The sequence below is a fragment of the Canis aureus genome, chromosome 33, assembly GCF_053574225.1.
Source record: "Canis aureus isolate CA01 chromosome 33, VMU_Caureus_v.1.0, whole genome shotgun sequence".
In the NCBI taxonomy this organism is placed as follows: Eukaryota; Metazoa; Chordata; class Mammalia; order Carnivora; family Canidae; genus Canis; species Canis aureus.
This window is the reverse complement of record NC_135643.1, coordinates 26304370-26331855: the sequence shown is the minus strand read 5'-3', so window position 1 is coordinate 26331855 and position 27486 is coordinate 26304370. Positions and strand designations below refer to the sequence as shown.

The 27486-nt window shown below is 37.9% G+C and overlaps 1 protein-coding gene and 1 long non-coding RNA gene across 4 annotated transcripts in view; one reads left to right on the top strand and one right to left on the bottom strand.

The window, feature by feature from the left end:
• Nucleotides 1–27486, top strand: part of LOC144303806 (uncharacterized) — an 81118-nt gene that overhangs the window by 34854 nt on the left and 18778 nt on the right. The window lies entirely within an intron of this gene.
• Nucleotides 9062–27486, bottom strand: part of LOC144303802 (uncharacterized) — a 113220-nt gene continuing 94795 nt past the window's right edge. For all 3 annotated transcript variants that reach the window (XR_013370773.1, XM_077882187.1, XM_077882188.1), the window contains 2 exons: nucleotides 13784–13842; nucleotides 9062–9503 (listed from right to left, as the gene is read on the bottom strand). Coding sequence is in view for 2 of the 3 variants with exons in the window: in XM_077882187.1 (XP_077738313.1) it covers nucleotides 9405–9503; nucleotides 13784–13842 (158 nt within the window). In the remaining variant the exon portion in view is untranslated. The remainder of the gene's footprint in view (nucleotides 9504–13783; nucleotides 13843–27486) is intronic.

Below are 27486 nucleotides of genomic sequence, written 5' to 3'. Positions count from 1 at the left end.
ATTTAGTGGGGGAAAATGTCCTAATTCCAATGAACTGATATACAAATGCATTTTGGAATACGTTCTTTTTTATTTTCAGTATTTGTAAAACTCTACTCTGTGCGTTTATGAAAGACATGTAATATGTTGTTCTCTATCAGGTATAGATATTTTGGGACTGCAGATGCTGTGTCCATTTGCGTCTGTGGAAGAGTGTTTATTTAAAAATACAAGGCTTGCTTTCCCCTCACTCTTGGGTAATGCAAAAGAAATTATATCTTACATCTGACATTTGATTTGATATCTCCCTTTGGATCAAGTGGAATAATTTTCATACTTATGGATTTGCTAAAAGCAAATTTTCCAACTACTTGTAATTTAATTAAAAGTTTCATTTTACTTTAATTTTTAAAAATTTCCCAGAAAAGGTTCCAAAAGATCTCTTAGCCATTCTGATCTCTCCAGACACTTCTTCACTATTACCCAGATCTAGTAGAGACAGCACCAATTCCTGCTTCCGTCCCCCTGCCCCCATGCTCCCGGGAATGGGAATCAATGCTCTGTTGGCACCCTGATGGTGAGGTGGCATAGGATTTATTTCCTGGCATTGATGACTTAAATTAATTTCCTGGTGTACTTCAATTTTTTTTTAGATTTTTCAGGTTTATATCTTTGTTTCTTCTTTCCTTTTATACATTAGCTAATTAGAATCAGGTAGTATATCCTTTTTTCAATGGCCAGCAGATGAAGAGAAGGAAGTAGAGTCAGTCTCTGGCTAGATTTCAGGTAGCATCAAGAAGTCTATGTTCAGGGGATCCCTGGGTGGCGCAGCGGTTTGGCGCCTGCCTTTGGCCCAGGGCGCGATCCTGGAGACCCGGGATCGAATCCCACATCAGGCTCCCGGTGCATGGAGCCTGCTTCTCCCTCTGCCTGCGTCTCTGCCTCTCTCTCTCTCTGTGACTATCATAAATAAATAAAAATTAAAAAAAAAAAAAAAGAAGTCTATGTTCAGTATCAACTATTATTACTTTGTTTGGTGTCTCAAGTGGAATAAGGATTTAGAAACACAGATTACATATATCACCCTGTGCTGAAAACAGAAAATAAGTCTTTGTTCCTTATATTCTATAAGAAGATTGTAAATTTTTTCTTTTTTTAATAAAGATTTTATTTATTTATTCATGAGAGACAGAGAAGCAGAGACATAGGCAGAGCGAGAAGCAGGGTCCCCACAAGGAGCCCGATGTGGGACTCGATATGGACTCCAGGATCATACCCTGAGCTGAAGGCAGACGCTCAACCACTGAGCCACCCAAGTGTCCCAAGAAGCTTTTAAAAGTTTCTGAAAAAGGGAACTAGTACCATTTTCCTGATAATATGAACTTACCTACTAGGGCAAATGAAAGAAAGCTGTGCCATTTTGGGTATTCAGAAAATTAATTCCAGCTTGCATTTAAAACATGCTTCCTGGACAACTACACATGGTACACAGATGGCTATCGTCATGAGAACCATCTCCCTGCTCTCTCTCTGATTTCCCACCTTCAGAGTTCTCACTTAAAATTTAAATATACCTGTGACTTAATACTCAACTCTTTTCCCATATATAATATTTGCAATATAATCTTGCTATTCATCCATCAGGAGGTAGAGTCTGTTTTTCTTTCCATTGAATCTTGGCTGATCTGTGGCAATTTGTGCAACAATTAGTAGGTTTTTAGCTACATCATGGGTTGATTAGAATTTCTTTGATTTATAGAAGCTACCCAATAGATGCTGTGAAGATATATCTGCTAAGCTCCAAACAGTTGTATCCACAGATTTGGCCACAGAAATTGATCCCAGTTTGGTAGATCCAGGACAAGTGACGGTTCACATAGTTGCTAATGTTTTTTATTCAAGAACTTTTGGAACAGAGAATTTATTATTGTATCTAGGGCTTGGTTTCTGAGGCAAAACTAGGAGAAATGAAAAGAACAGAAAGATAAAGGAGTAAGAGGAGATTATGGTAAATACACAAACATGGCAATTTAAGAAGATATATAGCAAAGAATATCTTATGAGATCTTGGAACACTCCACTTAAAAGAGAAGTTAGATCAAACTCCAATAAATAAGAAAAGGAAGAGGAATAAGAGGAACTACACTGAAAAGGACAAACCATAGAGATGTGTCCTCAGGAAATGACTAATTGAACTAAAAGTCCTCTGACCAGGGCCATCTGGTCTTAAAAGAAATTCACTGGATGGAAGGAATGTGGGGACTTAAACAATATTTGTATCTCCTCAAAAACTGAGTGTTTTCACTATGTGTCTCTTTTATTATGCATGTAAAAAACATAATGCCTATCTATGTTTAGCAGTCATTTCTATATTCTTTTTTTTATTTTTATTTATGATAGTCACACAGAGAGAGAGAGAGAGAGAGAGAGAGAGAGGCAGAGACATAGGCAGAGGGAGAAGCAGGCTCCATGCATCAGGAGCCCGACGTGGGATTCGATCCCGGGTCTCCAGGATCGCGCCCTGGGCCAAAGGCAGGCGCCAAACCGCTGCGCCACCCAGGGATCCCATTTCTATATTCTTTATGGAGTTTTGTAGCACAGACTTGGAGATAGGGTAGCAAACTTCTTTATTTGGCTATTAAAGACTTAGCAGTCTTACTACAAGTCAACTAATGATCTCACATTTATTAAATATTATTGTACTGTGTATTAAATAAAGTGATAAAATTAGGCATGGGACTTGAAACTCAGAAATTTAAAATTCGAATTAGAATATTAAAGCACTCTAGGACTGTTGGGGACATGGAATAAGCAATTCCACACACACACACACACAGTCCTGAAGTGCAGGCTTAAAAGAGGGATTACTTTTTCTATCAAGAGAATATTAAAGTTATATGAATTAACCTAAATCTTAATCCTAATAGCTTAAAATTTTAGTAGCTCTTATCAAAAGGAAAGGAGAGTTCTCCAACAAGAAGATACTGACAGCATGAAAACCTAGACAAAAAGGTGGTAAAATAGAAATAGTGACAGGAATAAAGGTGACAACACATCATTTGTTCATTTTCTTATCTATTTATTCATTCAGAAATGATTGAGTGCCGCTTTAGATTGCCTTATTTCAATTTCAAAGATGGCTGCAATGATATTTCCCATGTTACATCCTCTTCTGCAATAATTTTGCTACTCATCTGCTGAGAACTGGAGTCTGTTTCTCTTCCTCTTGAATTTTGGCTGGCCTGTGGCAAGTTCATCCAACAGTATTGGCAGAAGTGATGCTGTGTAACTTCTGAGGCTGGGCTTTTAAAAATCTTTAGCTCTGCCTTTGTTGTTTGGAACCTAGCCAACATGCTGTGAAGAAATCCACGTAGCCCCATGAAGAGGCCCATGTGAAAGAGAACCAAGTACCCTGGCTAACAAACACCAGCTAAGCTCCTGCATGTCAACTGTCAGTAATGTGAGTGAAGCCATTTTGTATCTTCCAGTTGCTCTAGTAACCCAGATGATACTACACGAAGCAGAAGAACTATTCAATAAAACCACAGAATCTAGAGAAATTATGTTTTTTTTTCTTTTTTGCTTTAAGTCACTAAGATTGGGGAAGTTTTGTTATGCAGCAATGTGTAACTTCAAGTGCTTACTATATGCCTGTCATTGGACTAGTTGAAAAAATGAAGACACAATATCTTTTGAGAAACTAAGAATTAATAGTCCAGGGAGAGAGACCTAAATATTAACCATGCATATAACGTATGGTGATAAATTCAACAGTAGCATATTCATGTACAGAGAGAATACAATGAAAGAGATGATGGTTATATTCTGGGTAATTAGGGAAGACTTCTAAGAGAAGATAAAATTTAGCCAAGATATTTAAATAATGCACTTGAGATTAAGGGAATTGCATGCACAAATACATAGAGGCCTGAGGCACTATGTGTGTATCAGGACACATCTGATGGTCAATAAAAGAAAATCTGAGTTAAATTAGGTTAAGCTAAAAGTGAAAGATATTGGATCATACACATGAAGAGTGTGGAGTAGACCTGGCTTCTGGTTTGGCTACACACAGAGTCTCAGAGGAGGTAATCAGTATCAATTCCTCTCTCTCCATCATTCACTTTGCTTCCTCTGTGTTGGCTTTATTCTTAGGGCTATCCTTTGTAGTCTCTAGATGGCTGCCAGTAGATCCAGAGGTTACACAATTCCAGATTTGTGTTTAATAGAAAAGCTGGAGAATTTCTTTTTCAATATTCCTGAACAAATAAATTTTATCATGAATCACTGGCTCTGAATCACTGAGTACCTATTCCTGGGACAGTCGTTATGGCTTAATTGCAAACACCTACTCTGGAAAGGGGGGTGGGAAGGATGGTCCCCAGGGAGAACTTAGACTACAGTTTCTGGAAAGGAATATGAATATTAAAATACCTAGTACAGAGTATTTGGAAGTTTAAGCTACTTGGTATTTCTAGAGCTTGAAGTGGCTTAACAATGAAAAATCACAGGAAATGAACCTGGAGACATAGGCAGAGAAAGGCTATCCAGAACCTTATACACCATGTTAAAGAAAGTAGTCCTTAACCTATAGGTATTATGGAACCATTGAAAGGTTTAAAGAAGAGCAAGAGACATAACTTGCTTTTTAAGAGCCTGTCTTGCATTAGAGAAGAAGGTTTGGAGGGAGTAAGGTTGTAGTGGGGACCAGAAAAAAGAGACACTTATTAAATGATAGAACCTCCCAACGTTCTTGGGAGGTAGAGTCAACTGGATGCAGGAATTGATTGGATGAGTGCTGTGGAAGGAAGCCTGCAGAAGTGTGAACGGCACTGCAGTTCCGTGAGGCTTGGGGAACTTCTGTTGTGTTAGAGAAGGCCCTGGGACAGAAGGCAGGAAGATGTTCTGGTTAATTGGTAGTATAAGCTACAGTCTTTGTTGTTTCAATCAGTCCTCAGACTGTTACTGATTTTATCATCTTCCTTTTCTACCACCAACACGGGATGTTTATAACCCTCAGCCAACACTTAATCTTATATAAATTGCTTGCCTTGTCAGGTTGAGGGGGTCTGAGTCTTTGGTTACTTTGCCCTTGTGAAGCTATAATTGTTCCAATTGCCAGTTAGCTATTGTCACTAGGCAGGAACCATGGCAATACACTACGGTTGATGCTCCAAGTTGCAGATATAGTCCACTTTATCTCTATTCTGTGGCAACTGCAGCTCCACAAGAGAGTCACATTAGAATGTTTCCATCAGTAGAGTATCTCTTTTATTTGCCAGTTGGTCCATTGGCATGAGGAACTATAGCTTCAGGTTCAACAGAATACTTACAATGTTTCCTTATGGAAGAATTTCCTGATACTACCACTCCTTTCAGAGTTAGAACCTCTAACGCAACAAAGACTAAAACTGCAAGGAAAGAGCACAAATTTTGCAAGTGCATTATTGGCAGTGATGGTAAGGGGCCAATCTTACACTTACATCTTGGTAATAATAATCTATTGCATAGGAGTCTATATCCCCCACCTCAGACCACTTCTCCCTCAAAAAAAATGTGGCCTACTAAATATACGGATCAAAGCCCTGCCAAACAGCATCTTCTCTCATTATTGTCCCTTAGGAAAAATCATGAGTGGAGCTGCAGTATAGTATGTGTCACATCAACATATTGAGTTGTGAATAGGACCAATATTTTTCTTTCTCTGTGAGGTGTAAGACTCAGGACAACATTGTGTGCTGAGGGGAATCATTGGTACACTGGTACATAGGGATAAGTGATAGAGGGATCATGGCCATATACTCATATGACTAACTTGTGTCCTGTAGATCTGTTGAGGCCTGAATCCCAGTATATTATTTTCATTATATAATTGATTGGAGCTACACAATCAACATCTGGCTTATGTACTTCTATTCTTTCTACATAAATGTGAATTGCTTTGATCCTCATTAATTGATAGAGATTGAAAAGAATCTGTTCACCAGACAGATAGCTACATACCCCATGCAACCATTTGGTCAATAAGGAGTGTTGATCAGTTCCAGTAAAGATACCATATCTCACATAGACACACAACTGTGGCTTTCATTTGGTAAGTTCATGGTAATCAATCACAATCTACAGGGATGTTAATTAGCAATATAAGGACTATAATACTTGTGTCCTATATGTCTTGATTGGAATATGAACATTGTATTTTCATATGGATTGCGGTATTGCTTCCCATTTACCATTTTGACTGGGTAGAGTTGTTTCAAAGTCTTACTCTTGGTCTTTCATATATTAATGGCTCTTACTGAACAATTCAGGGAAACACATGGGCGTTTGTTAGCTGAGTGTATCCATCAATTAGTACACCCAGGGACAGGGAAAATAACAACATCATCAGGTCTATGCACACATTGTGAGATAATTCTCGGTCAGGATTTATCCGACCTTCAAAACCCTACTCTAACTAGTATAGTAGGGTATGAGGGGGTTTCAAATCTCTTTGTATTTGTGTCAGCCTATAAGTGTATCTAATAGTCCTTGAAAGGTCAGAGTGCTCCTCTTTTCCTAGCGAACAATTTACTATGGTAAATTGCCACAAGTCCTTTTGGTAATGAATTAGGGGATGTTTGTTGCACATGGTTATTGCAGTAGTATATACAACATAGATAACTTCCTTAAGTAAATCTTCAAGATTTTTTTTTTTTTTTTTGAGGAGGACCATTCCCCTCCTTCAATGATTGGCTCTTTGTGGGAGAACAAGATCTAATATTAAAGTTGTTTGAATAATTGTGATATTCCACAGTGGAGGCTAACATCAGACTTCTGTGTGCCAGCCTTTGATTTTTGTCTGCAGTCAATTACCCATCTCTCTCACTCCTAGGAACCATGGTCAAAGTTCTCAGATTGCTGTTCTGGATTGGATGCCCATTATGGTAATCACTTCTACCTTCCATTTAAGTGCTAAAACCTTGTCTCTGATTTTTTTTGAATTCTGTCCTCCCTGTTGACACAATGGAAATGAGTTCCACCATGGCATACTTTCTCACTACCTACTCTGGCCTACTAAGAAGAGTTATCACTGAAATTCTCAAATATATAATGGAATTTCATCAACTATTTATTCCTTATTGTCTAAGTAAAGGGAGTATCCTTCAAAACGTGATTGGGTTGAGTTTTCTCTTTCTTTTACACTTCCCTGAGCCTTCCAAATCCTTCTTCAATACTCTGCCAAGGCAGTTCCAGTATCTCTACCTTTATTACTATAGGCTAAAATTGTGACTGAGCTTCATGGACGCCTCCTAGCTTTGGGTTAGGACTGGATCCAGGTATTCTTGCTGAGACATTAAATCCTGAGTCATGGAAGAGTATACTTCAAGATTAATAAATCTTCCTATCCAGGTTTATGTACTTCCTCCTCATCTTAATCCTTAAAAACCACTCCCACACATACTCTTCCAATTCTTGACAGTACATATAAATAAGCACTACATTTTCTGTAAAAAATAAAAATAAAAAGTAAAAAAGCTATTTCCTTCTGGAGCAAGGACTGTATTTCCCTCCTAAATTAATACAGGGTCATAGCCTTCGTTATTGGTTTGTAAGCTATAAGAGGAGGTGATAGTGGGTTTTGAGAAGGCAACATCATCTTACAAGGCATTTGCCTCAGATGTGGTCTTTATAAGGTCTTCAGGTAAGGGAGATTCCTCTCTTTTTGGAGGATCCAAGAGAACTTGGGAGTTTCACTCTTTCTAAATGAATCCACCCAATGTCTCCGTATCAAGTTTCAGGATTCTACTACTTTTCTATTATGGCTATGTCTTCAGCTTAGGAGACCTATCAATACTGCACATCTTGTCTTTCCATAAGGTTTAGATATTTGGCTTTTGCCATAGACATCCCTCTGATTATAGGAATTGAAGGTCTTTTTGAATCTTTCTGTGGAAGCTTTACGATCTTCACAGTGTGCACTCAGTTGACAGATGATCTGAGCCTGGTATTTTATTTTTATTCCATATTCTATTACTTCAAAGCCTTTTTTTTTTTTTTTTTTTTTTTTTTTACTTCAAAGCTTTTAAGGCATTTAAGAAAAGCCATTCAACTCGGTAACCTTAATTACCACTGCCCCATATCATTCTGTACAATGCTTCTCCTTTCCTCTATACTTCATCACATCCATTATGGGTAAGAGTCCCAGTTATTTAATGCAATAGCATGGTAAGTCCTATCACCATCCTGTTTGCCACCAGTAATTGGGTTAGGTATCATCTAAATAGAGACAATCTAGCTGTAAAATCTCATTTTGAAAGTCTAAATTCCACGACCACTCCTGGTACCCAATGCCTTTGGGTTTCCCCAAAAGCAGTACCTGCAATAAGAACTTGGGTACAGGTAGTTTACTTGGGGAAAGATCCCACAAACCATGAGTGACCAAGTAGGAAAAGTGAGACAGTGAAGGAGAAAGATTCAATATAAGGATACTTCTTTAAGGCCAGTGCTCTGGGCAACAAAGGGACTTTTGAGAACAAGGAATGCCTCCAAGAATTAGCCTATCTGAAAGACAGGACTCTGGAGCATTTACCTGCTGACTACCCCATTGTGAGTTGCCCTGGTTTAAGTGGGCAGGCCAACTCCCATGATATTATAGAAGGTCCTGGGGGCAAACCTTGGAAAGACACACAACAGCAGGCAGTTGAGGTAGGAGTGTGGCAGCAGGAGCTGAGTTGGAATTGTCCTTAATGGCCACAGCTGGCAGCAACTGAGATAGGTAGGTGAAGATATAAGGATGCAGGAAGAAAGTCTAGGCTAGAGATCCAGATGTGAAAATCATGTAGAGGTGATATTGAACACATAAGAAGGAATGAAATCATCAACGAAGAGGTAGAGAACACAAAGAACATCTATTTTTAAGAGAAGCAGGGAAGAGAATTCAGAGAAGACAGAACTGATCTGAGATGGAAGAGAATGAGAGCATGGTATCACAGGAAGCAAAAGAAGAGAAATTTCTCAATGTTCATTGTCTTCAAATGCCATGGAGAAATCCAGTAAAATAAGCACTAAGAAACATTCACTCTATTTATCAATAAGCCAGTCATTTTGACCACTGTCTTTATAAGTTTCAGTAAGGTAGTAAGGACAAAAGACAGATTACAGTGGGTTAATAAATCAGATGTAGGGCTTAGAAACACAAAATATGGCAACACTTTTAAGATGAGTCTCTGAGAAGCAAAGTAGAAGTATGATATTCAAGATTAACTGTAAAGGGAGAGAATCTTGGGTGGCTGTTCATGTTCCAAAGCCATAAATTAGCGCAAAGATTTCTTTTCTTTCTTCAACTGGTTCATTCGACTAATTCTTTATTGAGGAGTTGGTTCTTTAACCAGTTAATAAGAGTCTCAGCTGCTGTAGGAAATGCCATCCTTTTCTTTATCCCACTACCACTTCCTCTTAAAAAAGGAGAGACTTAGGTTACAAGTTGGTTGTTTTCTACTTGAAACAGCAGAATTTGAGTGAGGGCTTGGGTTGTCTAGAGCCTGGAAACAGGAGGAAAAAGTGATTAAAATAAACACAAAGCTTGTTTACATATTCACAGGAAACTTCCCACGACATATTAAAATGGAAACAAAGAGATCAAATTGAAGAAAGGGATGCAAATGTTGAATTTCTCTTAATCCACAGAGGCCAATTTTCTTAACAGTAAAAAGCCCTGAAATAGAAAATTAGCCAAATGCACTACTGTTTTCCCTGGCTGCCAGCTTTCCAGCATCCGGTCACATTGTTGCACTGATTTTCCCCCTTATTATAGGCAGGCAGAAGCTTGAAATCCCTGCTAAAGCAGAAGGCATCCGTGCAGATGCATATCATAGGCAATTGCAGTGTGACTCACATGGTGTGGCTGGGAATCTTGGGAGTTGAACTGAGGACAAAATGGGAGGGATTTCCCTTCTCTAGGCTGGTCTCCAAGAACTCACTCTTTACACACCCCATTTTTAATGTAAGCTTACTGCCTGGTTAGATTGCCTCATGAAGAAAGATTATGAGGCCTATAGGGAAAGTGAGTGCTTGGTGCTTTCTTTCTTTTTAATTCACTTTCTTGATTTTGTGCTTCACTTGCTCTTACTGTTGTTTTCTCTGAAGTTCCTCAGCTTTGTGTGTGAGTTTATGAAAAATGTGACAGCTAAGTTTGGTGATGATGATATCACTTCTCAGCATTTGTAGAACAATTATTATTGGAGAGTCTAAAGGATTGTGTGGGTCTAAATCCTTGGAATACTTGTTAGGAGATGGTAGGAACTGTTAGTAGGCTGAAGAGTGATATCTGATGGCAGGAAGAGCTGAGTAGGCAGCTTTCTCTCATCCTGTTAGCCCCTCCTCTCCTTGCTTTCTTTTTCCCCTTCCTTTCTTTCTTTCCCAACCTTCCTCTTCCTTCTTCATGCTACTATGTTGGCCCTGGTAGCCGGCTTTCCTCACAGAGTTATTATGAGATTAAATAACACATAGGAAACTAAAGTTCATAAGGCCTTATGGGACTGTTTTATGATTAGAAAGATCACTCTAGTGCTATTTTGGAAGAAAGATAAAAAATGATATCATTAATGGAAATACAGCAATTGGTGTATGAATACTTCTTTCTTTTACCCTGTACATGAAACTGAGGTAGAAGTAGTGGACTCATCATATTGTTTCTTGACTAATTGATTGATAACGGTAGTTACACTTTTGTCTAAGTTCTATTTGTATCAGGCCTTGAGTGTATATATATAATTCTCCCATCCCTACCTCTATCTCTGTATATTCTCTAGCATCTCTATATCATTTATATCTATCAGTATCTATCTTTATCTGTATATCTGTATCTATCATAAATGTCTAGGATTATTAGTCATAAATTCCATGGGTTCCTCAAACTATTTACTGATTTATTGCTGCCACAACCATTTGTGGATCTGATTGTAACCTTCCTTCTTGTTGTTATCTTCCTTCTGTAACAATCTTAGCATACTCACAAAAAAGATCTGCTGGTGTCCTGTTTCTAGCAGAATGGGCTGGTCTGTTTCCATAAAGCCCAGAACTATTGCAGCATCCCTAAAGCTTTCTTCAGTCTCTGAGACCATAGTAGCTACTTTTCATATGTTTCCAAACATTCAGTGAGCAAGACATTAGGGTCTCAGTATATGACACAATATATTTCTAAGATATTAGATATTATCAGATATTAACTATAAATCCAATCCAGTTGATACCTAGTTGGGCTTCTGAAAGATGCCAGAATTATTCACATGAACATCTGGGCCATCTGTGGTAGGCTCACATCTCTAGACTGTGTAGAAGTTTGGCATATGCTGGTCAGGTGAACACTGCTGATTGTTCTTAGCTTAGTCTACCCTGAGCTGAGACGCTTGCTTCTTGCTCCAGGAACATTACTGAGTTGGCTAAATCTTTAAATGGGAAGGAAATACAAAAATGAAGTAGAATCTTTCTGTTAAGTTCTCTTTGATCCCTCTAGGTAGTTCATCTTCCCTAGGGTGGGATTTTTTTTTTTTTTTTAAGATCCCATTTTTTTCTCTCCTACCCCATAAAACCATAATAACATATCAAAGATATCACATTTTAAGTGTTCATCTTAGCTGAAGATTTTGCAGGATGTCTAGCCTTCTTTGGGAACCAAGCACTACAAGGAATCATCGGTGTGGCAATGGGGACAATACCTGTAGACTGAAATAGAAAAGGTGGTCTGCACCATCTCTGGGGCTTGGCAGGTTTGTGATTGTGTGATAACAAGATTACCTCCTCCCAACTACACCCTTCCACTGCATCACAAATATATCTACAGATGCTTCTAGATGTCATAAGTATAACAAAGAATTTGTTAACCAAGGTGATCACTTTGGATTGCTCCCTAGTATGTGTGCTTCTGGTTGTGTGATTTTACTGGCTACTGAATTTTCTCAGTGCAATCAATGTTTTCTTTGGGCTGAGGCTTTAAGAACCCCTTTGTGACAGAGGAGTTGCATCTTATTTGATGTTAGAATGGAAAGAAAGAAAAGAATTTCTCCATCTCCCCCAATTTGGGCAGGACCTTGACACTTCACTTCCCTTGGAATTCTATCACTGTCCCGCCCCTCCTCCATCAGCTCAAGGTTGTATTGTTTAATCACTTCAAGCTCAATTTTGTATAGATTACAATATCCTCTTGAAAAAACTGCCTGAAAGCATTTAAACTTTGAAATGCTAGCCAATTTTATTAAACTGGAACCTAATCATGACACTCTTGGGTATATAGCAGAATTTTGTTCAAGGGTTTTAGTTTCATTGCTGAAGTGATATTCCATGAAAATTATCAACCTTTAAATAATACTCCATTCATGATTTAATTTTAGTTCAAGACCAGTGGCTGTTCAAAATGAAGCATAGAGCTCAAGTCTTTATTTCTAGGAGAGTGGCTGCAGATGCTAATTTAAATTTATGGAGGAAAACAATGGCCCGTGGCAAACTAAGTAGAGCATCTGGGATGCCACTGGTATTCTGGGAGGACACTTCCTAATTAAGCTGTACACCCCCCTCTTCTCCTCTCAAGACCCAGTGGTTGTTGTTTATGACAGATAATTTGCCATTTGCTATTCTTTTCATTTTCTTCCTTCAAGTTTTTGGATTTGTATTTCTGCTAGCAAATTTTAAAAATTATCTAATTCACTGGACAGCTCTCCCCTTAAGGGAAGCATAAGCTTGAATTAGAAATTACCTTTTGCTTTGGAGCCCTAGAAATGTAGACATTTTATCCTTTTGTGAAGATATGACAGAAGGAACTTGTCATAATTTTCCCTTTGTGCACTGGCACAGATTACTCTCAGGGATATACTGAGAATTATTAGGGAAGGAAGGAGGAGTGACAAACAAAGACACCATATTATCATTTCAAATCACCAAGGGAACCTATTAATAAAGTGGAAACTCAGTTCTTACAGAACTCACCCTACCTGAGGTGCCATTCTTAATTTCGTTTCTTATTCTGGCTCTCTTCCCCTTGGCCTACCCTTTTCCTTACTGCATCAGCACTCGTGTATCCCTTTGAACATACCCAAGGTTATGGTTTAGTAGCTGATTGTCTGTGTCTACAAAGTGCCTACTTATAGATGGGAAGGATGTTGTTGTCTCATTAGAAATAGTGACTCTCAAAAAGCTAAGGTGAAGTGATTGAACTGTTCATAATTCTGTTTTGTGCAGAAGTCAGGAATGATAGAGATTGCATGGTCAGTGGAAGAGTATGCTACAGTCTTTTTCCAGAAGCTCCTGTGGCAGAGGGAAGGTAATGGAAGCAAAGACTTCCAGAGCCTTCAGCTGTCACAGACTAGTTGTGCTGTAGTCAAGTCTTTCCTTACTTTTGCAATCTTCACTATTTTTCCTTCACTTTTCTCTATTCAAGCATAGGTTTCCTATCGATGAAATAATGCAGAATTCTACATTAAGAAACCAATAGTGACTCTTCTGCCTTGTAAAAGTCTGGCTTAAGACCTGTGATGTGTTGAGGTTGAATGACTGGCTCCCCTGGGTAAGAAGTCCTGATTTGTAGTATCTGCTGATTTCCATGGTTTAGATATTCCCCCTGTCTAATTTCAAGGTACCAATCTGAGGTTACTGAATTCAAAGTTGGAAAGACATGTGAATAATTAGCTTTTGCAAGCTGGTACTGGCTGGCTTTAGCACACTACCGAAAAAATGTTAAATGCTTAGAAAGCATAGCTTGGAACAGAGTAAATACTAAATTAATGTCCTTTTATCAATCATTATGAATTACTATTGTGATTATTATTACCTTCTGATTCTCTTCTTTTTTTATCAATGTCTGTCTATATCCAGTGATGTGCAGGAAAACTAAAAAAAAAAAAAAAGTTTTTATTTGTATCATTTGCCAACTTCCTTTTTTTGCTGTTATTGTTGAAGTATAGTTGACATAACAATGTTACATTGGTTTCAGGTATACAACATAGTGATTTGATAACTCCATACAATATGCTATACTCACCATGAAAGTAGCAACCATTTGTCACCATACAATGTTATTACAAAACCATTGAATATATTTCCTATGCTGTACCTTTCATCTCTATGACTTATGTATTCGATAACTGGAAGTCTGTACCTTCTACTCCCTTTCACCCATTTTACCCATCCTCTCACCCCTTCATCCCTCACCTCTGGCAATCACCAGTTTGTTTGCTATATTTGTGGGTCTCCTTCTTCATTGAAAAAAATTTTTTTAGATCCCACATACAAGTGAATCATATGGTATTTTTCTTTTTCTGACTTATTTCATTTACCATAATACCCTCTAGGTCAATCCATGTTCTTGCAAATGGTAAGATTTCATCCTTTTTTTGTGGCTGAGTAATATTCCATTAAATATGAGATATATAACTTTATCCATTTGTTCATTGATGGATGCATAGGTTGCTTCCATATCTTGGCTATTATAAATAATGCTGCAATAAACATAAGGATTCATATATCTTTTTGAATTAGTGCTTCAATTTTTTTATCTAAATACCCAAAAGTGGAATTACTGGGTCATATGGTAGTTCTACTTTTAATTTTTTTAAGGAACTTCCATACGGTTTTCCATAGTGGCTTTTCTAGTTTGCATTCTTACCAAAGGTGCATGAGAGTTCCCTTTTCTCTATATCCTCACCAACACTTGTCATTTTTTTTTTTTTTTGATACTAGCCATTCTATTATGAGGTAATATATTGTTGTGGTTTTGATGTTCATTTCTCTGATAATTAGTGATATTGAGCATCTTTACATGTGTCTATTTGTCATCTGTGTTTTTCCTTGGAAAAATGTCTATTCAGATCCTCTGCCCACTTTTTAATCAGATTATTTTATTGGTGTTGGGTTGCATGAGTTCTTTATATATTATCAGGTATGTCATTTGCAGATATCATCTCCTATAAAATATCTCCTAGAAAAAGGTTGCCTTTTTATCTTATTGATGTTTTTTTTTTTCACTGTGGAAAATGTGTTTAGTCTTATGTAGTCCTAAATGTTTACTTTTGCTTTTGTTTCCCTTGACTGAGGAGATAGATCCAGAAAAATATTGCTTAGACTGATGTTTAAGAGATTACTGCTTATGTTTTCTCCTAGGGGTTTTATGGTTGCAATCTCTATTAAAATAACAATATTGTTTACAGAACTAGAGCAAATAATTCTACACTTTTTTATGGAAACAGCAAAGACTCTGAATAGCCAAAGTAATCTTGAGAAGTAAGAACAAAGTTAAAGGTATCACAATTCCAGATTTCAAATTACACTGCAAAGCTAAAGTAATCAAAATAATATGGTACTGGCACAAAAAAAGAGACAAGAAAATTAAGGGAACAGGAGAGAGAGTCCAGAAGTAAACCCACACTTATATGGTCAATTAATCTATGACAAAGGAGGCAAGGATGTCCAGTGGGGAAAAGAGAGTCTTCAATAAATGGTGCTAAGAAAACTGAGAAGCTAACTGCAAAAGAATGCAACTGGAAACTGGGCCACTTTCCTGTACCATATGCAAAACAAAACCAAAAGGAAACAAAGAAACACTTCAAAGTGGATTAAAGACTTAAATGTAAGACTTGAAACCACACAGTGTAAGAGTTGGCTTCCAGGGATGTCTGTGCAATCCTCAGGATTTTGTTCACAAACATTGCAAGGATAGGTTGTAATTTTTAGATGGCTTAAGTGAACTTTTCTCTTCTGAGTAATAACCTATGAATAAGTGTTTTCTATTTCTTTTCCACAACTCTTCTTTTTCTGTTTGAATAATTGTAACTCTCAATTTACAAAAAAAAAAAAAAAAAATTAGAACCAAATTTTATAATACACAACTCATCTGACATTTCCTGGAAAGCATTATAAATTTAGAGTCCTGGACTTCGAACTTGTATGTTTAGAAATTGAATCATCATTTTGGCTCTTAATAATTACTAGCCTTGTAATTTTGGACAAATCCCAAATCAAGGCTAGTAAGAAATATTTCAAAGGGTAACTGTGAAGTATGTGAAAGGATGTCACAAAATGTTCATATTTATACATATGGCATGTTCTTATTGTCTCAAGAATCAGTATTGTGGGTAATTCTATATCCACTTGTGCAAGGAGGCAGTGGGAGGATGACCCATGAGTGGCCTCTTTTCTTAAGATTTTATTTATTTATTCATGAGAGACACAGAGAGAGAGAGAGAGAGAGAGAGAGAGAGGCAAAGACACAGGCAGAGGGAGAAGCAGGCTCCATGCAGGGAGCCCGACGTGGGACCCGATCCTGGGACTCCAGGATCAGACCCCGGGCCAAAGGCAGGCGCTAAACTACTGAGCCACCCAGGGATCCCCCATGAGTGGCCTCTAACTGTTAATTTTTCCTTCCCCTTTGAGGATTTGAAAATCCTCAAAGGTTTGTGAAAGTATCATGGGGGAGTCATCATTAAAACCCATGGTTTGGATTTTTAGTGTTACAGAACTTGAATAAAAGAAGAGATCATTAAGATTAGGACAGTTTTGAGAGAAGCTAGGACTAGAAAACATAGTTTGGATAGATAGGAAAGAATGGAGAGGGCGTCCTAGATAGAAATATATATAAATATAAAAATAACCAAAGTAGAAATAAGAGGTGCCTGGGTGGCTCAGTTGGTTGAGTGTTTGACTCTTGGTTTCAGCTCAGGTCATGATCTCAGTGTCCTAAGATCAAGCCCCACTGAGCACGGAGCCTGCTTAAAGGACTTTCTCTCTCTCTGCCCCTCTCTCTACTTTCTGTCTCTGTTTCATAAATAAATAAATAAATAAATAAATAAATAAATAAATAAATCTTTTAAAAAAAAAGTAGAAATAAAATCAGTAGTATTCAGGGGGAACATTCATTTAACACGCACTCCCTGGTTGCCACATGCCAGACATTGCACTTGGTTCCAGAGTACAAGAATAAGCATAAGACTTAATTCCTGTATTTCTAGTGCATAAGACAGGATTCCTATATTCCTAGACTCTGAAATCCAGTAAGAGAAAATGCACTAGATTGGAGAAGATGGTTTGGGAAAGGTGCAAATTAAATTTTGTTGGGTAAATTGAGGTAATTTGGTGAAAGGGTGTAGAGTTTGTAGTTATGATACAGATCAGATATTAAAAGTCACTGTAAAAAAATAAATAAATAAATAAAATAAAAGTCACTGTAGAATTGTTAGTAGGTGACTGAATTAAAATTGTATTTTGCAATGATCAGTTTACATGAGAATTTACATCAGTTGTATATGAAAAAGTAAAAGGTATCAGAGGTTTAGAAAAGAGTTGGCAAATTTTCTGAATTTTCCGTATTTTCTCAAAAGCTGGATAATAAAGATTTTTAACTTTGCAGGTCACATGGTTTCTGTTGCAACTATTCCATTCTGTTGTAGCATGAAAGCAGCAGCCAGGACAGTATAAAAGTAATTGAGCATGGTTGTGTTCCAGTAAACCTAGTGGTGGCAGGTTTGGCCCACTGGCTATAATTATTTGACCTTGAGTTTGGAGTGTTGAGACGAGGATAAGAGTCCTTGTCTAGAGGATCAGATTACAATTTAAGTTATGGATATGCTGGGTGTGGGTGGTAAAAGGAAAATCTAGATGGAAATATGGAAATTTAGAATTGGATTTAGGGTGAGAGATTAAATTTGGACTCAGATTTCAGTTATTCATATAGATTTGAAAGAAAGAAAGTAGATGTGCATTTCTGGTCGAGTCAGGAACAGGGAAACCAAGAGCAATCTATTGCAAAGAACAGATTAAACAGGTTATGAAGTTGCTGAGGAGACAAATAGGCTGCAATGCGGAGTTTGGGAACAGGATATGGCTAGGGTCCTAAACTACGGCTAGGATGGAGGTGGTGTTTCTGCAGCGCAGGACTGAGTGAAGTGCATTGTTACAATAATGGCTTCTAGTGAACATATCCTTGTGTCCAGGCTGTTTGCAATGGTATATTACTGCTCCTTCTACCAAGAAGCAAAGTCTATTTTTCTATCCCTTTGAAGAAGGGCTAGGCCTTGTGACTTGCTTTGACCAATGGAAGGTGGTAGATGTAACATTGTGTAAATTCTGGAATCTTTGGGCCTGAAGAGGTCTTGTACTTCAAGTCTTGCCCTCTTGAAACCTTCAGATCACAATGCTGTGAAGAGACCCTGTCTAGTCTACTGAAAGGTAAGAAGTCACATGGAGGAGAACCCAGCAAACAGCCAAAAGAAATTTTCAGATGTGCATATGAAGCCGTTTTGAACCATCCAGCTGCAATCAAGACATCAGAGATTGTGTCCAAGGCAGAGAGAGAGAGGGAGAGAGATACCTTGGCTGCTCAAGTCCTTTATGCTATCAGTGTCCATGCCTCCCTCTCCCTTCTTTTGGTTGAACTAAATGAAACAAGCTGATAAGGATCCAGAGAGATGCAGCCTGTAACATGAAGTACGGGTGGGAAAACAAGCCCAGGGTCAGTATAGTAGATTAAGCAAAGAAAAGCAAGTATGAAGTGGGAGAGAGGGGGAAAGCAGAGGGTTTAGTCCTGTTGTGTCCATGGAGAAGAGAGAGGGATCTCATAAAGAATCGGAGATAGACCAGCCAGACAGGTTGGAGTAGAAATAACATGATGCTGGCCTAAAATAGGAAATGAGAAAATTATAAGGAATAAGAAGTCTGTCAATGCACAAGCCAGAACCCAAAACAGATGTCATTACCATTTTTAATGATGACTCTTCTATGACACTTTCACAAACCTTTGAGGATTTTCAAATCACAGCATGAGAAGGGAGAATGAACATTTATAGGCCACTCATGGGTCACTAATTATTGCATGTCAGCAAATAAATTTGTCTCTTTTGCCAGTCACCCTCTTTGAAGTCTCTGCATGCTTGAAAAATTCTTTATTTACTTGGTAAGTTTATAAAAGATTTTCAAATGTAATACAACTCTATTAAAAAATGGAAATGTCTAAACAATTAAGTCGATCTCTAATTTCTGTTTTAAAAAAATCTCTAAATGATGATGCGATTTTTTTTTTTTTTCAGAACTGATGCTTTGAGGGTCTTGGAGCGTGTTTGAGTGGCCATGCACACCAATCATTGATATAAAAGGCTTATATTTGTGATTTGCTCACCCAGTTGGATACCTGTAGCCGTTGTGTTGATTTTGATTACTTGAGAGTTAAATGTCTGTTTCATTTTTAAGTACCCTTTAAATTTAATTTATACCATGATGGGACTTTTGATAAAAATGAAAGCAAAATGAACACTGAAGTTAATTATAAGTTAATTATGGGTATAAAAATGATAGCAATTCTCTAATTTGCTCTGAGATGTCCTGTACAAGATTCTTAAGTTGGAGATCAATTTAATCACAATTTTTATTTATTTTTTATTTTTTGATATTTTATTTATTTATTCATGAGAGAGAAAGAGGGAAAGAGAGAGAGGCAGGCAGAGACACAGGCAGAGGGAGAAGCAGGCTCCATGCAGGGGACCCAACGTGGGACTAGATCCTGGGTCTCCAGAATCAGGCCCTGGGCTGAAGGCGGTGCTAAACCGCTGAGCTACCCAGGCTGCCCTAATCACAATTTTTACAGAGCACACCGAAATCTTTAGTACTTCCAAAACTACTATAAAAGGAGAAATATGTGCAGAGACAAATATATCCGATTTCACTTTTTTACTTATTGCAAATCAAGATAACCATACCTATAAGGCAACATGTTTAAACAGTGCTGCCTTAGATATTTTTCTTGTTATTCAAAAAGAAAATGGAAATACTCTATCGTTCCATTTACATAAAATTGTGAGAAGTCAAATCTAAACTATAATAACAGAAAGCAGATCAGTGGTTTTCTAGGACCAAGAAGAGTAGGTGTGGATAAAGGCAAGGGTTAGCACAGTACTTTTTGGATGATGGAAATGTCCTGTATCTTGGTTGTGGAAGTAGTTATACCGTCAAATGCAATGAACTATACATTTACAACAGGTGCATGATATTGAATGTAAATTAGATCACAATATAGCAGATTAAAAAGCCAATATATAAATTTCATTAAAATAACTCAATTTATTGTTTTAAATATTCAATTAGATAACTCCAAATATAAGGTCACAAAAGCAGATTATTGTTTGTAAGGGCGAGGACAGGGGTAGGGCAAGTGAGGCATCCAGGACACAAAATTGAAAGAGATACTCACTGCCAGATTTCTTCAAGGGTCAACTCAGCACTTGCACATCCCTAAATTTTCCCTCAAATTTTGCTTGCTGGATTCCTCACTCACCTCACTGTTTTTGGCGACTTACTAGAAGTTGAAATTTCATTCCATCTTTTGACTTGTTGGGCTTCTTGAGTGTGAGGATCGCTGTCTTTCACTCTGGAAGAAGTCTCAGCCATTATTTTTCAGAATGAGGCACCTCTCCCTCATTTTCTCTTTCTGAAACAATGACTGGAAATATGTTAGAGCTTCTTTATCCTTCATGCTCTATCATCTCTTGTTCATATTCTCTGTCCCTTTGTCTCATTGTATTGTATTCTGGATAAAAGTCAAGTTCTCCATTCAGTTGCTATCCTGTGGCTTAATCTGTCCAGTGAGTTTCTCATTTTAACCACCATTATTGGTTTTTTTCTTCAAGTTCTATTTGTTTATCAGATCTGCCTGGTAATTGTGACATCCTCTTGTATTTCTTTTTTTTTCCTCTTGTATTTCTTTAAAAACCTTTCACTCTTTACATTATAAATGCAAATATTAAATCTCACCAAAATGGCAGAAATTTAATTTTACTCATTGATGTGCCTGATCTGAAGCACCAAAAATAGTTTGGCACAAAGTAGGAAATCTATAAATACTTGTTTTAAAATTCGTTATTTGCCATCTTTGCAAGTCAGATGCTGTTCATTGTTTCTGCTCACTCTTGCTAATGACAGATTAATTCCGTAGATGTTTTGTGATTTTTTTTTTTTTTAAATTTTCTGAGCTCATGTTTCTTGGAATTTTATTTGGGAAAACTTTGTGTCCTGGTTTTAAGGTGCTTTCCTTTGGAAAGTTTCTGAATTTGCTCTTTCCAGATGCCTTGAAGACACTTACAAGCACAGGCCGCTAAACTAAGTGCTCAGTTTGAGATTTTTATGGTTTATGCAGGTAGAGTACATGAATCCCCAATCTACATGAAGACTAGCTTATGAATAAGAATTCTCACAGGAGAATTTTTGTTTTCTTCATACAGGATAAAGGCTGGATTTCTTACCATTTCTCCTGAAGATAGAAGTAGAGGCCTAAGAGGAGTAAGGTCACATAGCTTGAAAAAGACTCAGGTTGACTACATATAATTGTAGGACTTGGGAGCCCATGCAGTCTCTTTATACCAAATATCTTCAAATGACTTGTTGATGTGTGAACTGGACTTAAATCAGCTCTTGAGTGGGTAAACAAGTTCGATCTTGAGGGAAGCCCATCCCATCCAGCTGCTAGAGTGGAACCGGAAATGGGATTGGGAGAGAAGTCTGTGTAAGATTGTTGATTCCTTGTGGCCAATGCCTTAGTCAGTTCACTATAAATGGTCAGATGGTAGCCTGGTTTTGCTATTTGCCAGCAGAGCAGGCAATCAGGGAGCTGAACATAGGACAGGGAGAGTCTGACAAACTGGAACCTTTTTTGTCTGTTGACAACACGATCTCTCTGCCTTGAGCAAACACGATCTGAGCATAATGGCTGCTGCGTTATTTCACCTCCCAAATCTCTTGTACCTAGAAGTAGCCCAGGAGATGGAGTTTCAGTTTATCTAAGCAGTCACAGCATACCACCACCAAGGAAGGGGAAAAGATTGGCAACCTGTATATGCTAGTCACTTCTTTCTCCTGCCTCTGACTAGAGGAACCATAGTGTTCACAGACTTTACATAGCGGCCACCAGCTGCCTTACCTTCTCACCACACAACTTATCACCCTGAGAGCAAGTATAGGAAGCTGCCTATCTCTTGCATCGAGTGCTAAAAGTGTATTTATTTTCTTGGGGTTTTGGTTTCAGAAGCAAAAATATGCAGTAGTTTTCCATCCATAATTCCTGCAACTTTTTTTTACTGTTTAAAAACCTTGAGTTGCTGTAACAATACAAAGCTGTGAATTTTGAAGCAGAGATGTGATGATGAATGCTTGCCTGGAGACTTCACTTAGGCTATAAAACATGTGGGCAACTGACCTACTGAGGGGGAAACCTGACCTTGGCAAGTTAGCATGACACCCATGTCCTGTGGGCAAAGGTCATTTGAAATCCTTCAAGCTCTTCAAAAAAGAGGATCCTCTATCAGCCTATACTTTGCTTTTGAAAAAGGCTCTCAGAGCGATGTGACTTAATTTAAAACCTGCAGAGTTTCTTTCAAAGAATGTGTATTAATGTGTCTAAAGTCTACTCAGTCAGAATAGATTTTATTTTTTTTATATGAGACTACAGGGCCTGTATGTCTCTTTTTCCTACAGTCCAGAGAAGAAGAACATAGTCTGAGCTGCACCATCTACCAATTTTCATCATTTCTGGATAAGTTTCACTACTTTCAATAATAATAGTAATACTCATTGTCATTTTTAATAATATTAGGATTGTTACAATTGTTACTATTATTGCCGTTATTTTTCTGCTTTCTCCTTTTTTCCTTCTTGATGCTCTTAAAATGTTTTACCATTTACAAAGCTTTCACAAACATGTCCCTATTTCCTGCTTACAAGAGGCCTGGAAGGGAACGTTTCACTAGTTCCATTTTATAGATGGGGAAACGGAAGCACAGAGACATGAAATGATTTGCCTGGGCTCTTACTGTCAAGGTCAGAGCTGGGCTCAACTCAGGCTATTGTTCTACTCCCTCCTATTTTTTTTTTTAAATCATTCTTTCTATTTTTAACAAGGTTGATTATTCCTATTTCTATCATTTGATCTTTTATATAATGTGAGCCTTTTTTTGCAGGAGGAATTATGGACAGATCACCAATTTATTCAGTACTACTTGCTTAAATGGTGAACACATGTGACAGTAACTTCCCGGACAAACTGATGAATCTGTGCTATTTATTCATCTTCCCTTAAAAGTGATGTTTTGGGATCAATCTTCTAGGTAAATTACATATTCCCAAGGAACTGATTAAATATGGGAACATTTTGACTCCTTAAAATGGCCAGCCCACAGAGATGGGTAGGGGATATTTCCTTTTGCCCACACAGAACAGAATAAAAAATGATTCGTCATGCACTGATAATTACAGTACAAAAGAAATGTGACTATTTTTAAAGCACCATTTTTCTTCTAAGACGCAAAGCTTCCCAACCTCTTATATAAAAATCCATTCACCTGATATTAAAAGCTCCATTCCCTGAACCAAACCTCAATCTCTGACCTAAAACATAATGGCAAGTTCCAAGAAAATGATGCAGCCGCTGCCACAGATGAAGCCTTTGTTGTTTGCACTTATCCTTGCACGCAGACATCTCTGAATAGAGAGGCAGGTGCTGTTTGATAAAAAAAAAAAAAAAAAAAAAAAAGCCTCATCCCCACAGTAAATGTGAACTGCAGTCAGAGCACATTTACATTTTTTTATTTTCTGAAGCAAATGCTAGATGAGTTTGGAATCTTGCAATATCCTCCTGCAGTTGAGCGCCCGCCTCCCGCCCACATTGACCCAGTCCAATATTTTAAAACCGTGTTTAGTTGTTAATTCATACAAGTTGTTTGGACACAAACATCCCAGTAGATGATAAGACAATGACAAAGAGAAAAATCATTGTATATTTCAACTGAAACCCTGGATTTAGAATTAAAGACGATGCTTGCATCTTCCTGTTTCTTATTATTGAGAAAGGTTCTTCGGAGTTGCTCTTTGCAGACACAGCATATTCATTGACAGCATTAAAAAAATTTGGAGCTGGATTTTAGATGAAAGTGTTACTGTCTGCATATCAATGCCAGCTACAAATCAGCACAAACAATTGTTCCGTCATTAGCAAAAGCCTGCGAACAGGAGCAGTCCTAATATTAAGCCTTCTGGCACTCTCGTTGGATTTGTTTGACTTGATTGCATCCCGTTACATTTACAATCTGTTTTGTGTTATCGGCACATAGACTGACAGACTTTTAAATTCACATTTAGAAAATTTGAGAGCAGTTTTCAAAAAACAAACACTCCCCGAAAGGGTAATATATCAGCAGCCTTGACTTACACTGCCAATAAATAATATTTAGCCACTGGAAACAAATAACCTGATCCAATTAAAGAGGAATCCCAGAAGTTGAGAGACCTAGATACTGCTAAGGGTTTTCTTGGTTTTACTTTGTGCATGTGGAGTTAGCTTTCTATACTACAGTTCTTTTTAATAACTAGGCTATTGTATGTGCTCCTGCCTTTACTCACATAAATAAAATAGACAAGAATTAATATTTGCCAGGGCTTTGGTCCTTTGAGATGAAAGGTGCTGTGGCAATGCAAAGACCTATTAAAATCGTGAGTTCAAATGTTGTTATCATTCGGCTCAGACACATGAAGCTGCTAGTTGCATGCATAGTGAAAGTATTAATGAGTATAAATTCCTATTTAATGAGTGTTTATCATGTGCTGCCCATGTGCTAAGTGCTTTACATTTGCTCTTCCTTTTCATTCTCACGGCAACACTATTATTATCTCTGTTTTACACACAAGGAAACTGTGGTTAGAGAGGCTTAGCAACTTGTCCAAGGTCACACGGCTCAATGTCAAAGACAGGATTCAGACTCAGGGTGCTCTGTTTCTAAAGCCTGTGCTCTTCACCATGAGGTGAACTCAGAAAGCCACTGCCAAGGCCCTGTTTTCTGAAGTTGCCTATCCTAAGCTGGTCCCCACACCACAGGTGTTCTTTACTTTTATGCTTCTGACTAGTCATCTCTCCACAGGTTGGAGGAACTCAGGATGAATTCCGGGCTTGGGAATTCTATTGATTCCCATCACCCATATGTATTTTTTAGCCAAGAAAAAAGCTAAGTGACTTTGGATTCTCAATGAAGAGAAGAATTTTAAGGCTTTTGAGAAGGCCCTTCCATTAGGATGTGGGTCCCACAAAATCAAAAGAGGACGTGATTTCCTAATATTCTAACATGTTATATCAGAGTAATGGGAGAAATAGAAAAATAAACTGAGTTGCTGAGATTTCCTTTTTGGCTCAACAAATTAAGCACACACATTATTCAGGCCTTATTCTACTTGGTTAGGGATGAGATGCATTAGACATGATAGCTGTCCTCAAGGAGTTTATAATTTAAGTGAGAGAAATAGATCTATGAACAACTAACTACTTAAAACAATGTGATATTAACTGGAGTGGGGACAGAAACCAGTACAGATTCTTAAATATATAATGTAGGAAAATATTCCTTCAGACCTTGGAAATAAAAGTACTTAAACTAAAAATTTTCGGTAATTCTTACATAAGGTCTACTTTGCAGATACTTTTTTTTTTAATGAAACATACAAGGCTCTGGAGTCTATTATTGATCATTTCTGGTAATTAACTGAGTTACCATAGACAAGTTACTTAACTTCAATAAGCCTCAATTTTCACTTACAAAGTGGATAATAATTCCTATTCCAGAGTGCTATTGTAAGGATGAAGTAAGAAAAGATCCATGAAGGGACTAAAGTAATACCCGGCATAAATCAGCACTTAATATATGTTACAAGCCAGTAGGATGTTTTTCTTCTTCTGATTAAACAATAATAGGAGAGGTGCATTTTAGTTAGTAATAATGATTATAAAATGGAATACCTTTTAAGGTCATGTCTGTAAGATAAGTGTATCCTGTTTTCTTTCTAGTGCTATTTAAAATATAAAGTGCTAAACAATGCTTTGAATCAGGAATAGGGGTTGTGAATGCAGAGGCAGCCTCCAAGTCTACCTGTCTGCACGTGGAATCAGGTGCACCGTATTTTTTTGAGGGACACTTAGGGGCTCTGCTTATTATTCTCCTTTTTATTTGTTGTTGTTTGTTTTTGTTTTTTGAAATGAACATATACATTGAATTGTTAAGGACCCTTACTATGTGGATTCTGAGCCAGGCCTTTCCATGTACATCTACCCTCAGTTCTTGTAACACCTTTGTGAGCAAAAGAAACGGATATAGGAGAGTTACAGACTTAAAGATCATCTGATCCAGGATTATGAACTATCTGTTTCTCTTTTTACAGGTGTCAGTTCCTCACTGCAGTCTGGGCTCTCCTTGCCCCATACCTCTTTATCACTCACAGGAGTTTCTCCCAGTCAACATCTTGCATGTGTAATCCTGTCTTGGTGTCTGCTTCTGGGTTGACCTGAATTGATACTGTTCAGGTATTGAATTGATACCAAAAGTGTTCTGATGAATCAGGTGGTAAGATAGGTTTGGGGTTTAGCTCACTCACTGCCCAGCAGGCAAGGAGGACTTCATCTGTAAGTCACAGGGAATCCCTGGCCAAAGATGGCAGTCCAGTTGCTGAACATTTTACTACTGTGGCTTACAGAAACATCTCAATGGACAACACCCTTATAGGTGGATGATTCCCCATTTGAGAGATATGGGGATGAGTGTGCAAGGACAGCAGGATTGGCTAGCAATTACTAAACTACACACTGATGTACTGAAGTAGGATAATGAGAAGCTGAAGACTATAAACAGATAAGCTCTGGTATCTAGGTTACCCAAGAGTGTGAGCTAGAGAGCCTCTTTGTTATTTTATCAAGTCCTTTTCTCCTGCCATGGAGTCACGAACAGCTGAAGAGCAGAATCAGAACTTGATACAGTTCTAAACGCTCCAGAGATATTTGGATGCTCAGCCAAGACTTGTCTTTTCTGGGCCCTGATTGGGAAAACCTGGGATCTTGAAATATGGGATGGAGACATCTAGATAGGTCCTGCCAAAAGAGTTTGTCTCTGCAGACCTTCCTGAATATTTAAAATTTACAAAAATAGTCTGCTCCTGTACAGTAAGAGTTGGCAACCCCTGAATATGGGTGATAAAATTTAGGGACCTGCACTTCTGTGAGGTTTACGGATATCCAGTGGCCAGAAAGAAACATGGTACAATATGTCCTTCTGTGCCAAAGTTAAGTTGCAGCATCTTACATCTCCATGGCAAGAAAGGAATCATTGCACCTGGTAGATCTCCTTAAGTTCTAGAGGCAACACCTTCTATAGCTAGGAGTCCACAGACTTGGTTATATAGAAGGCTGCCAGCTTTGAGTGGACATCTGTGCTGGAAAGGGCTCTGCAATAGGTTTAGGCTGCAGTGAGGTCTAGGTACTTGGACTATTTGAGGCATCAGACTCTGTGGTGTTGGAAGTGTCAGGGTTGAGAAAAGGTATGGTTTGGAGTTTATAGCAACCTCTAGGAGGAGAAAGTTAAGGCAGGCCTTTGGGCAAGCAACACTATACCATCCTCAGCAACCTGATGCCATCTGCAGTGGAAAATGACATGCTTTTTGAAAAATAGCTCCTGTAGTGGTATTGGGTCC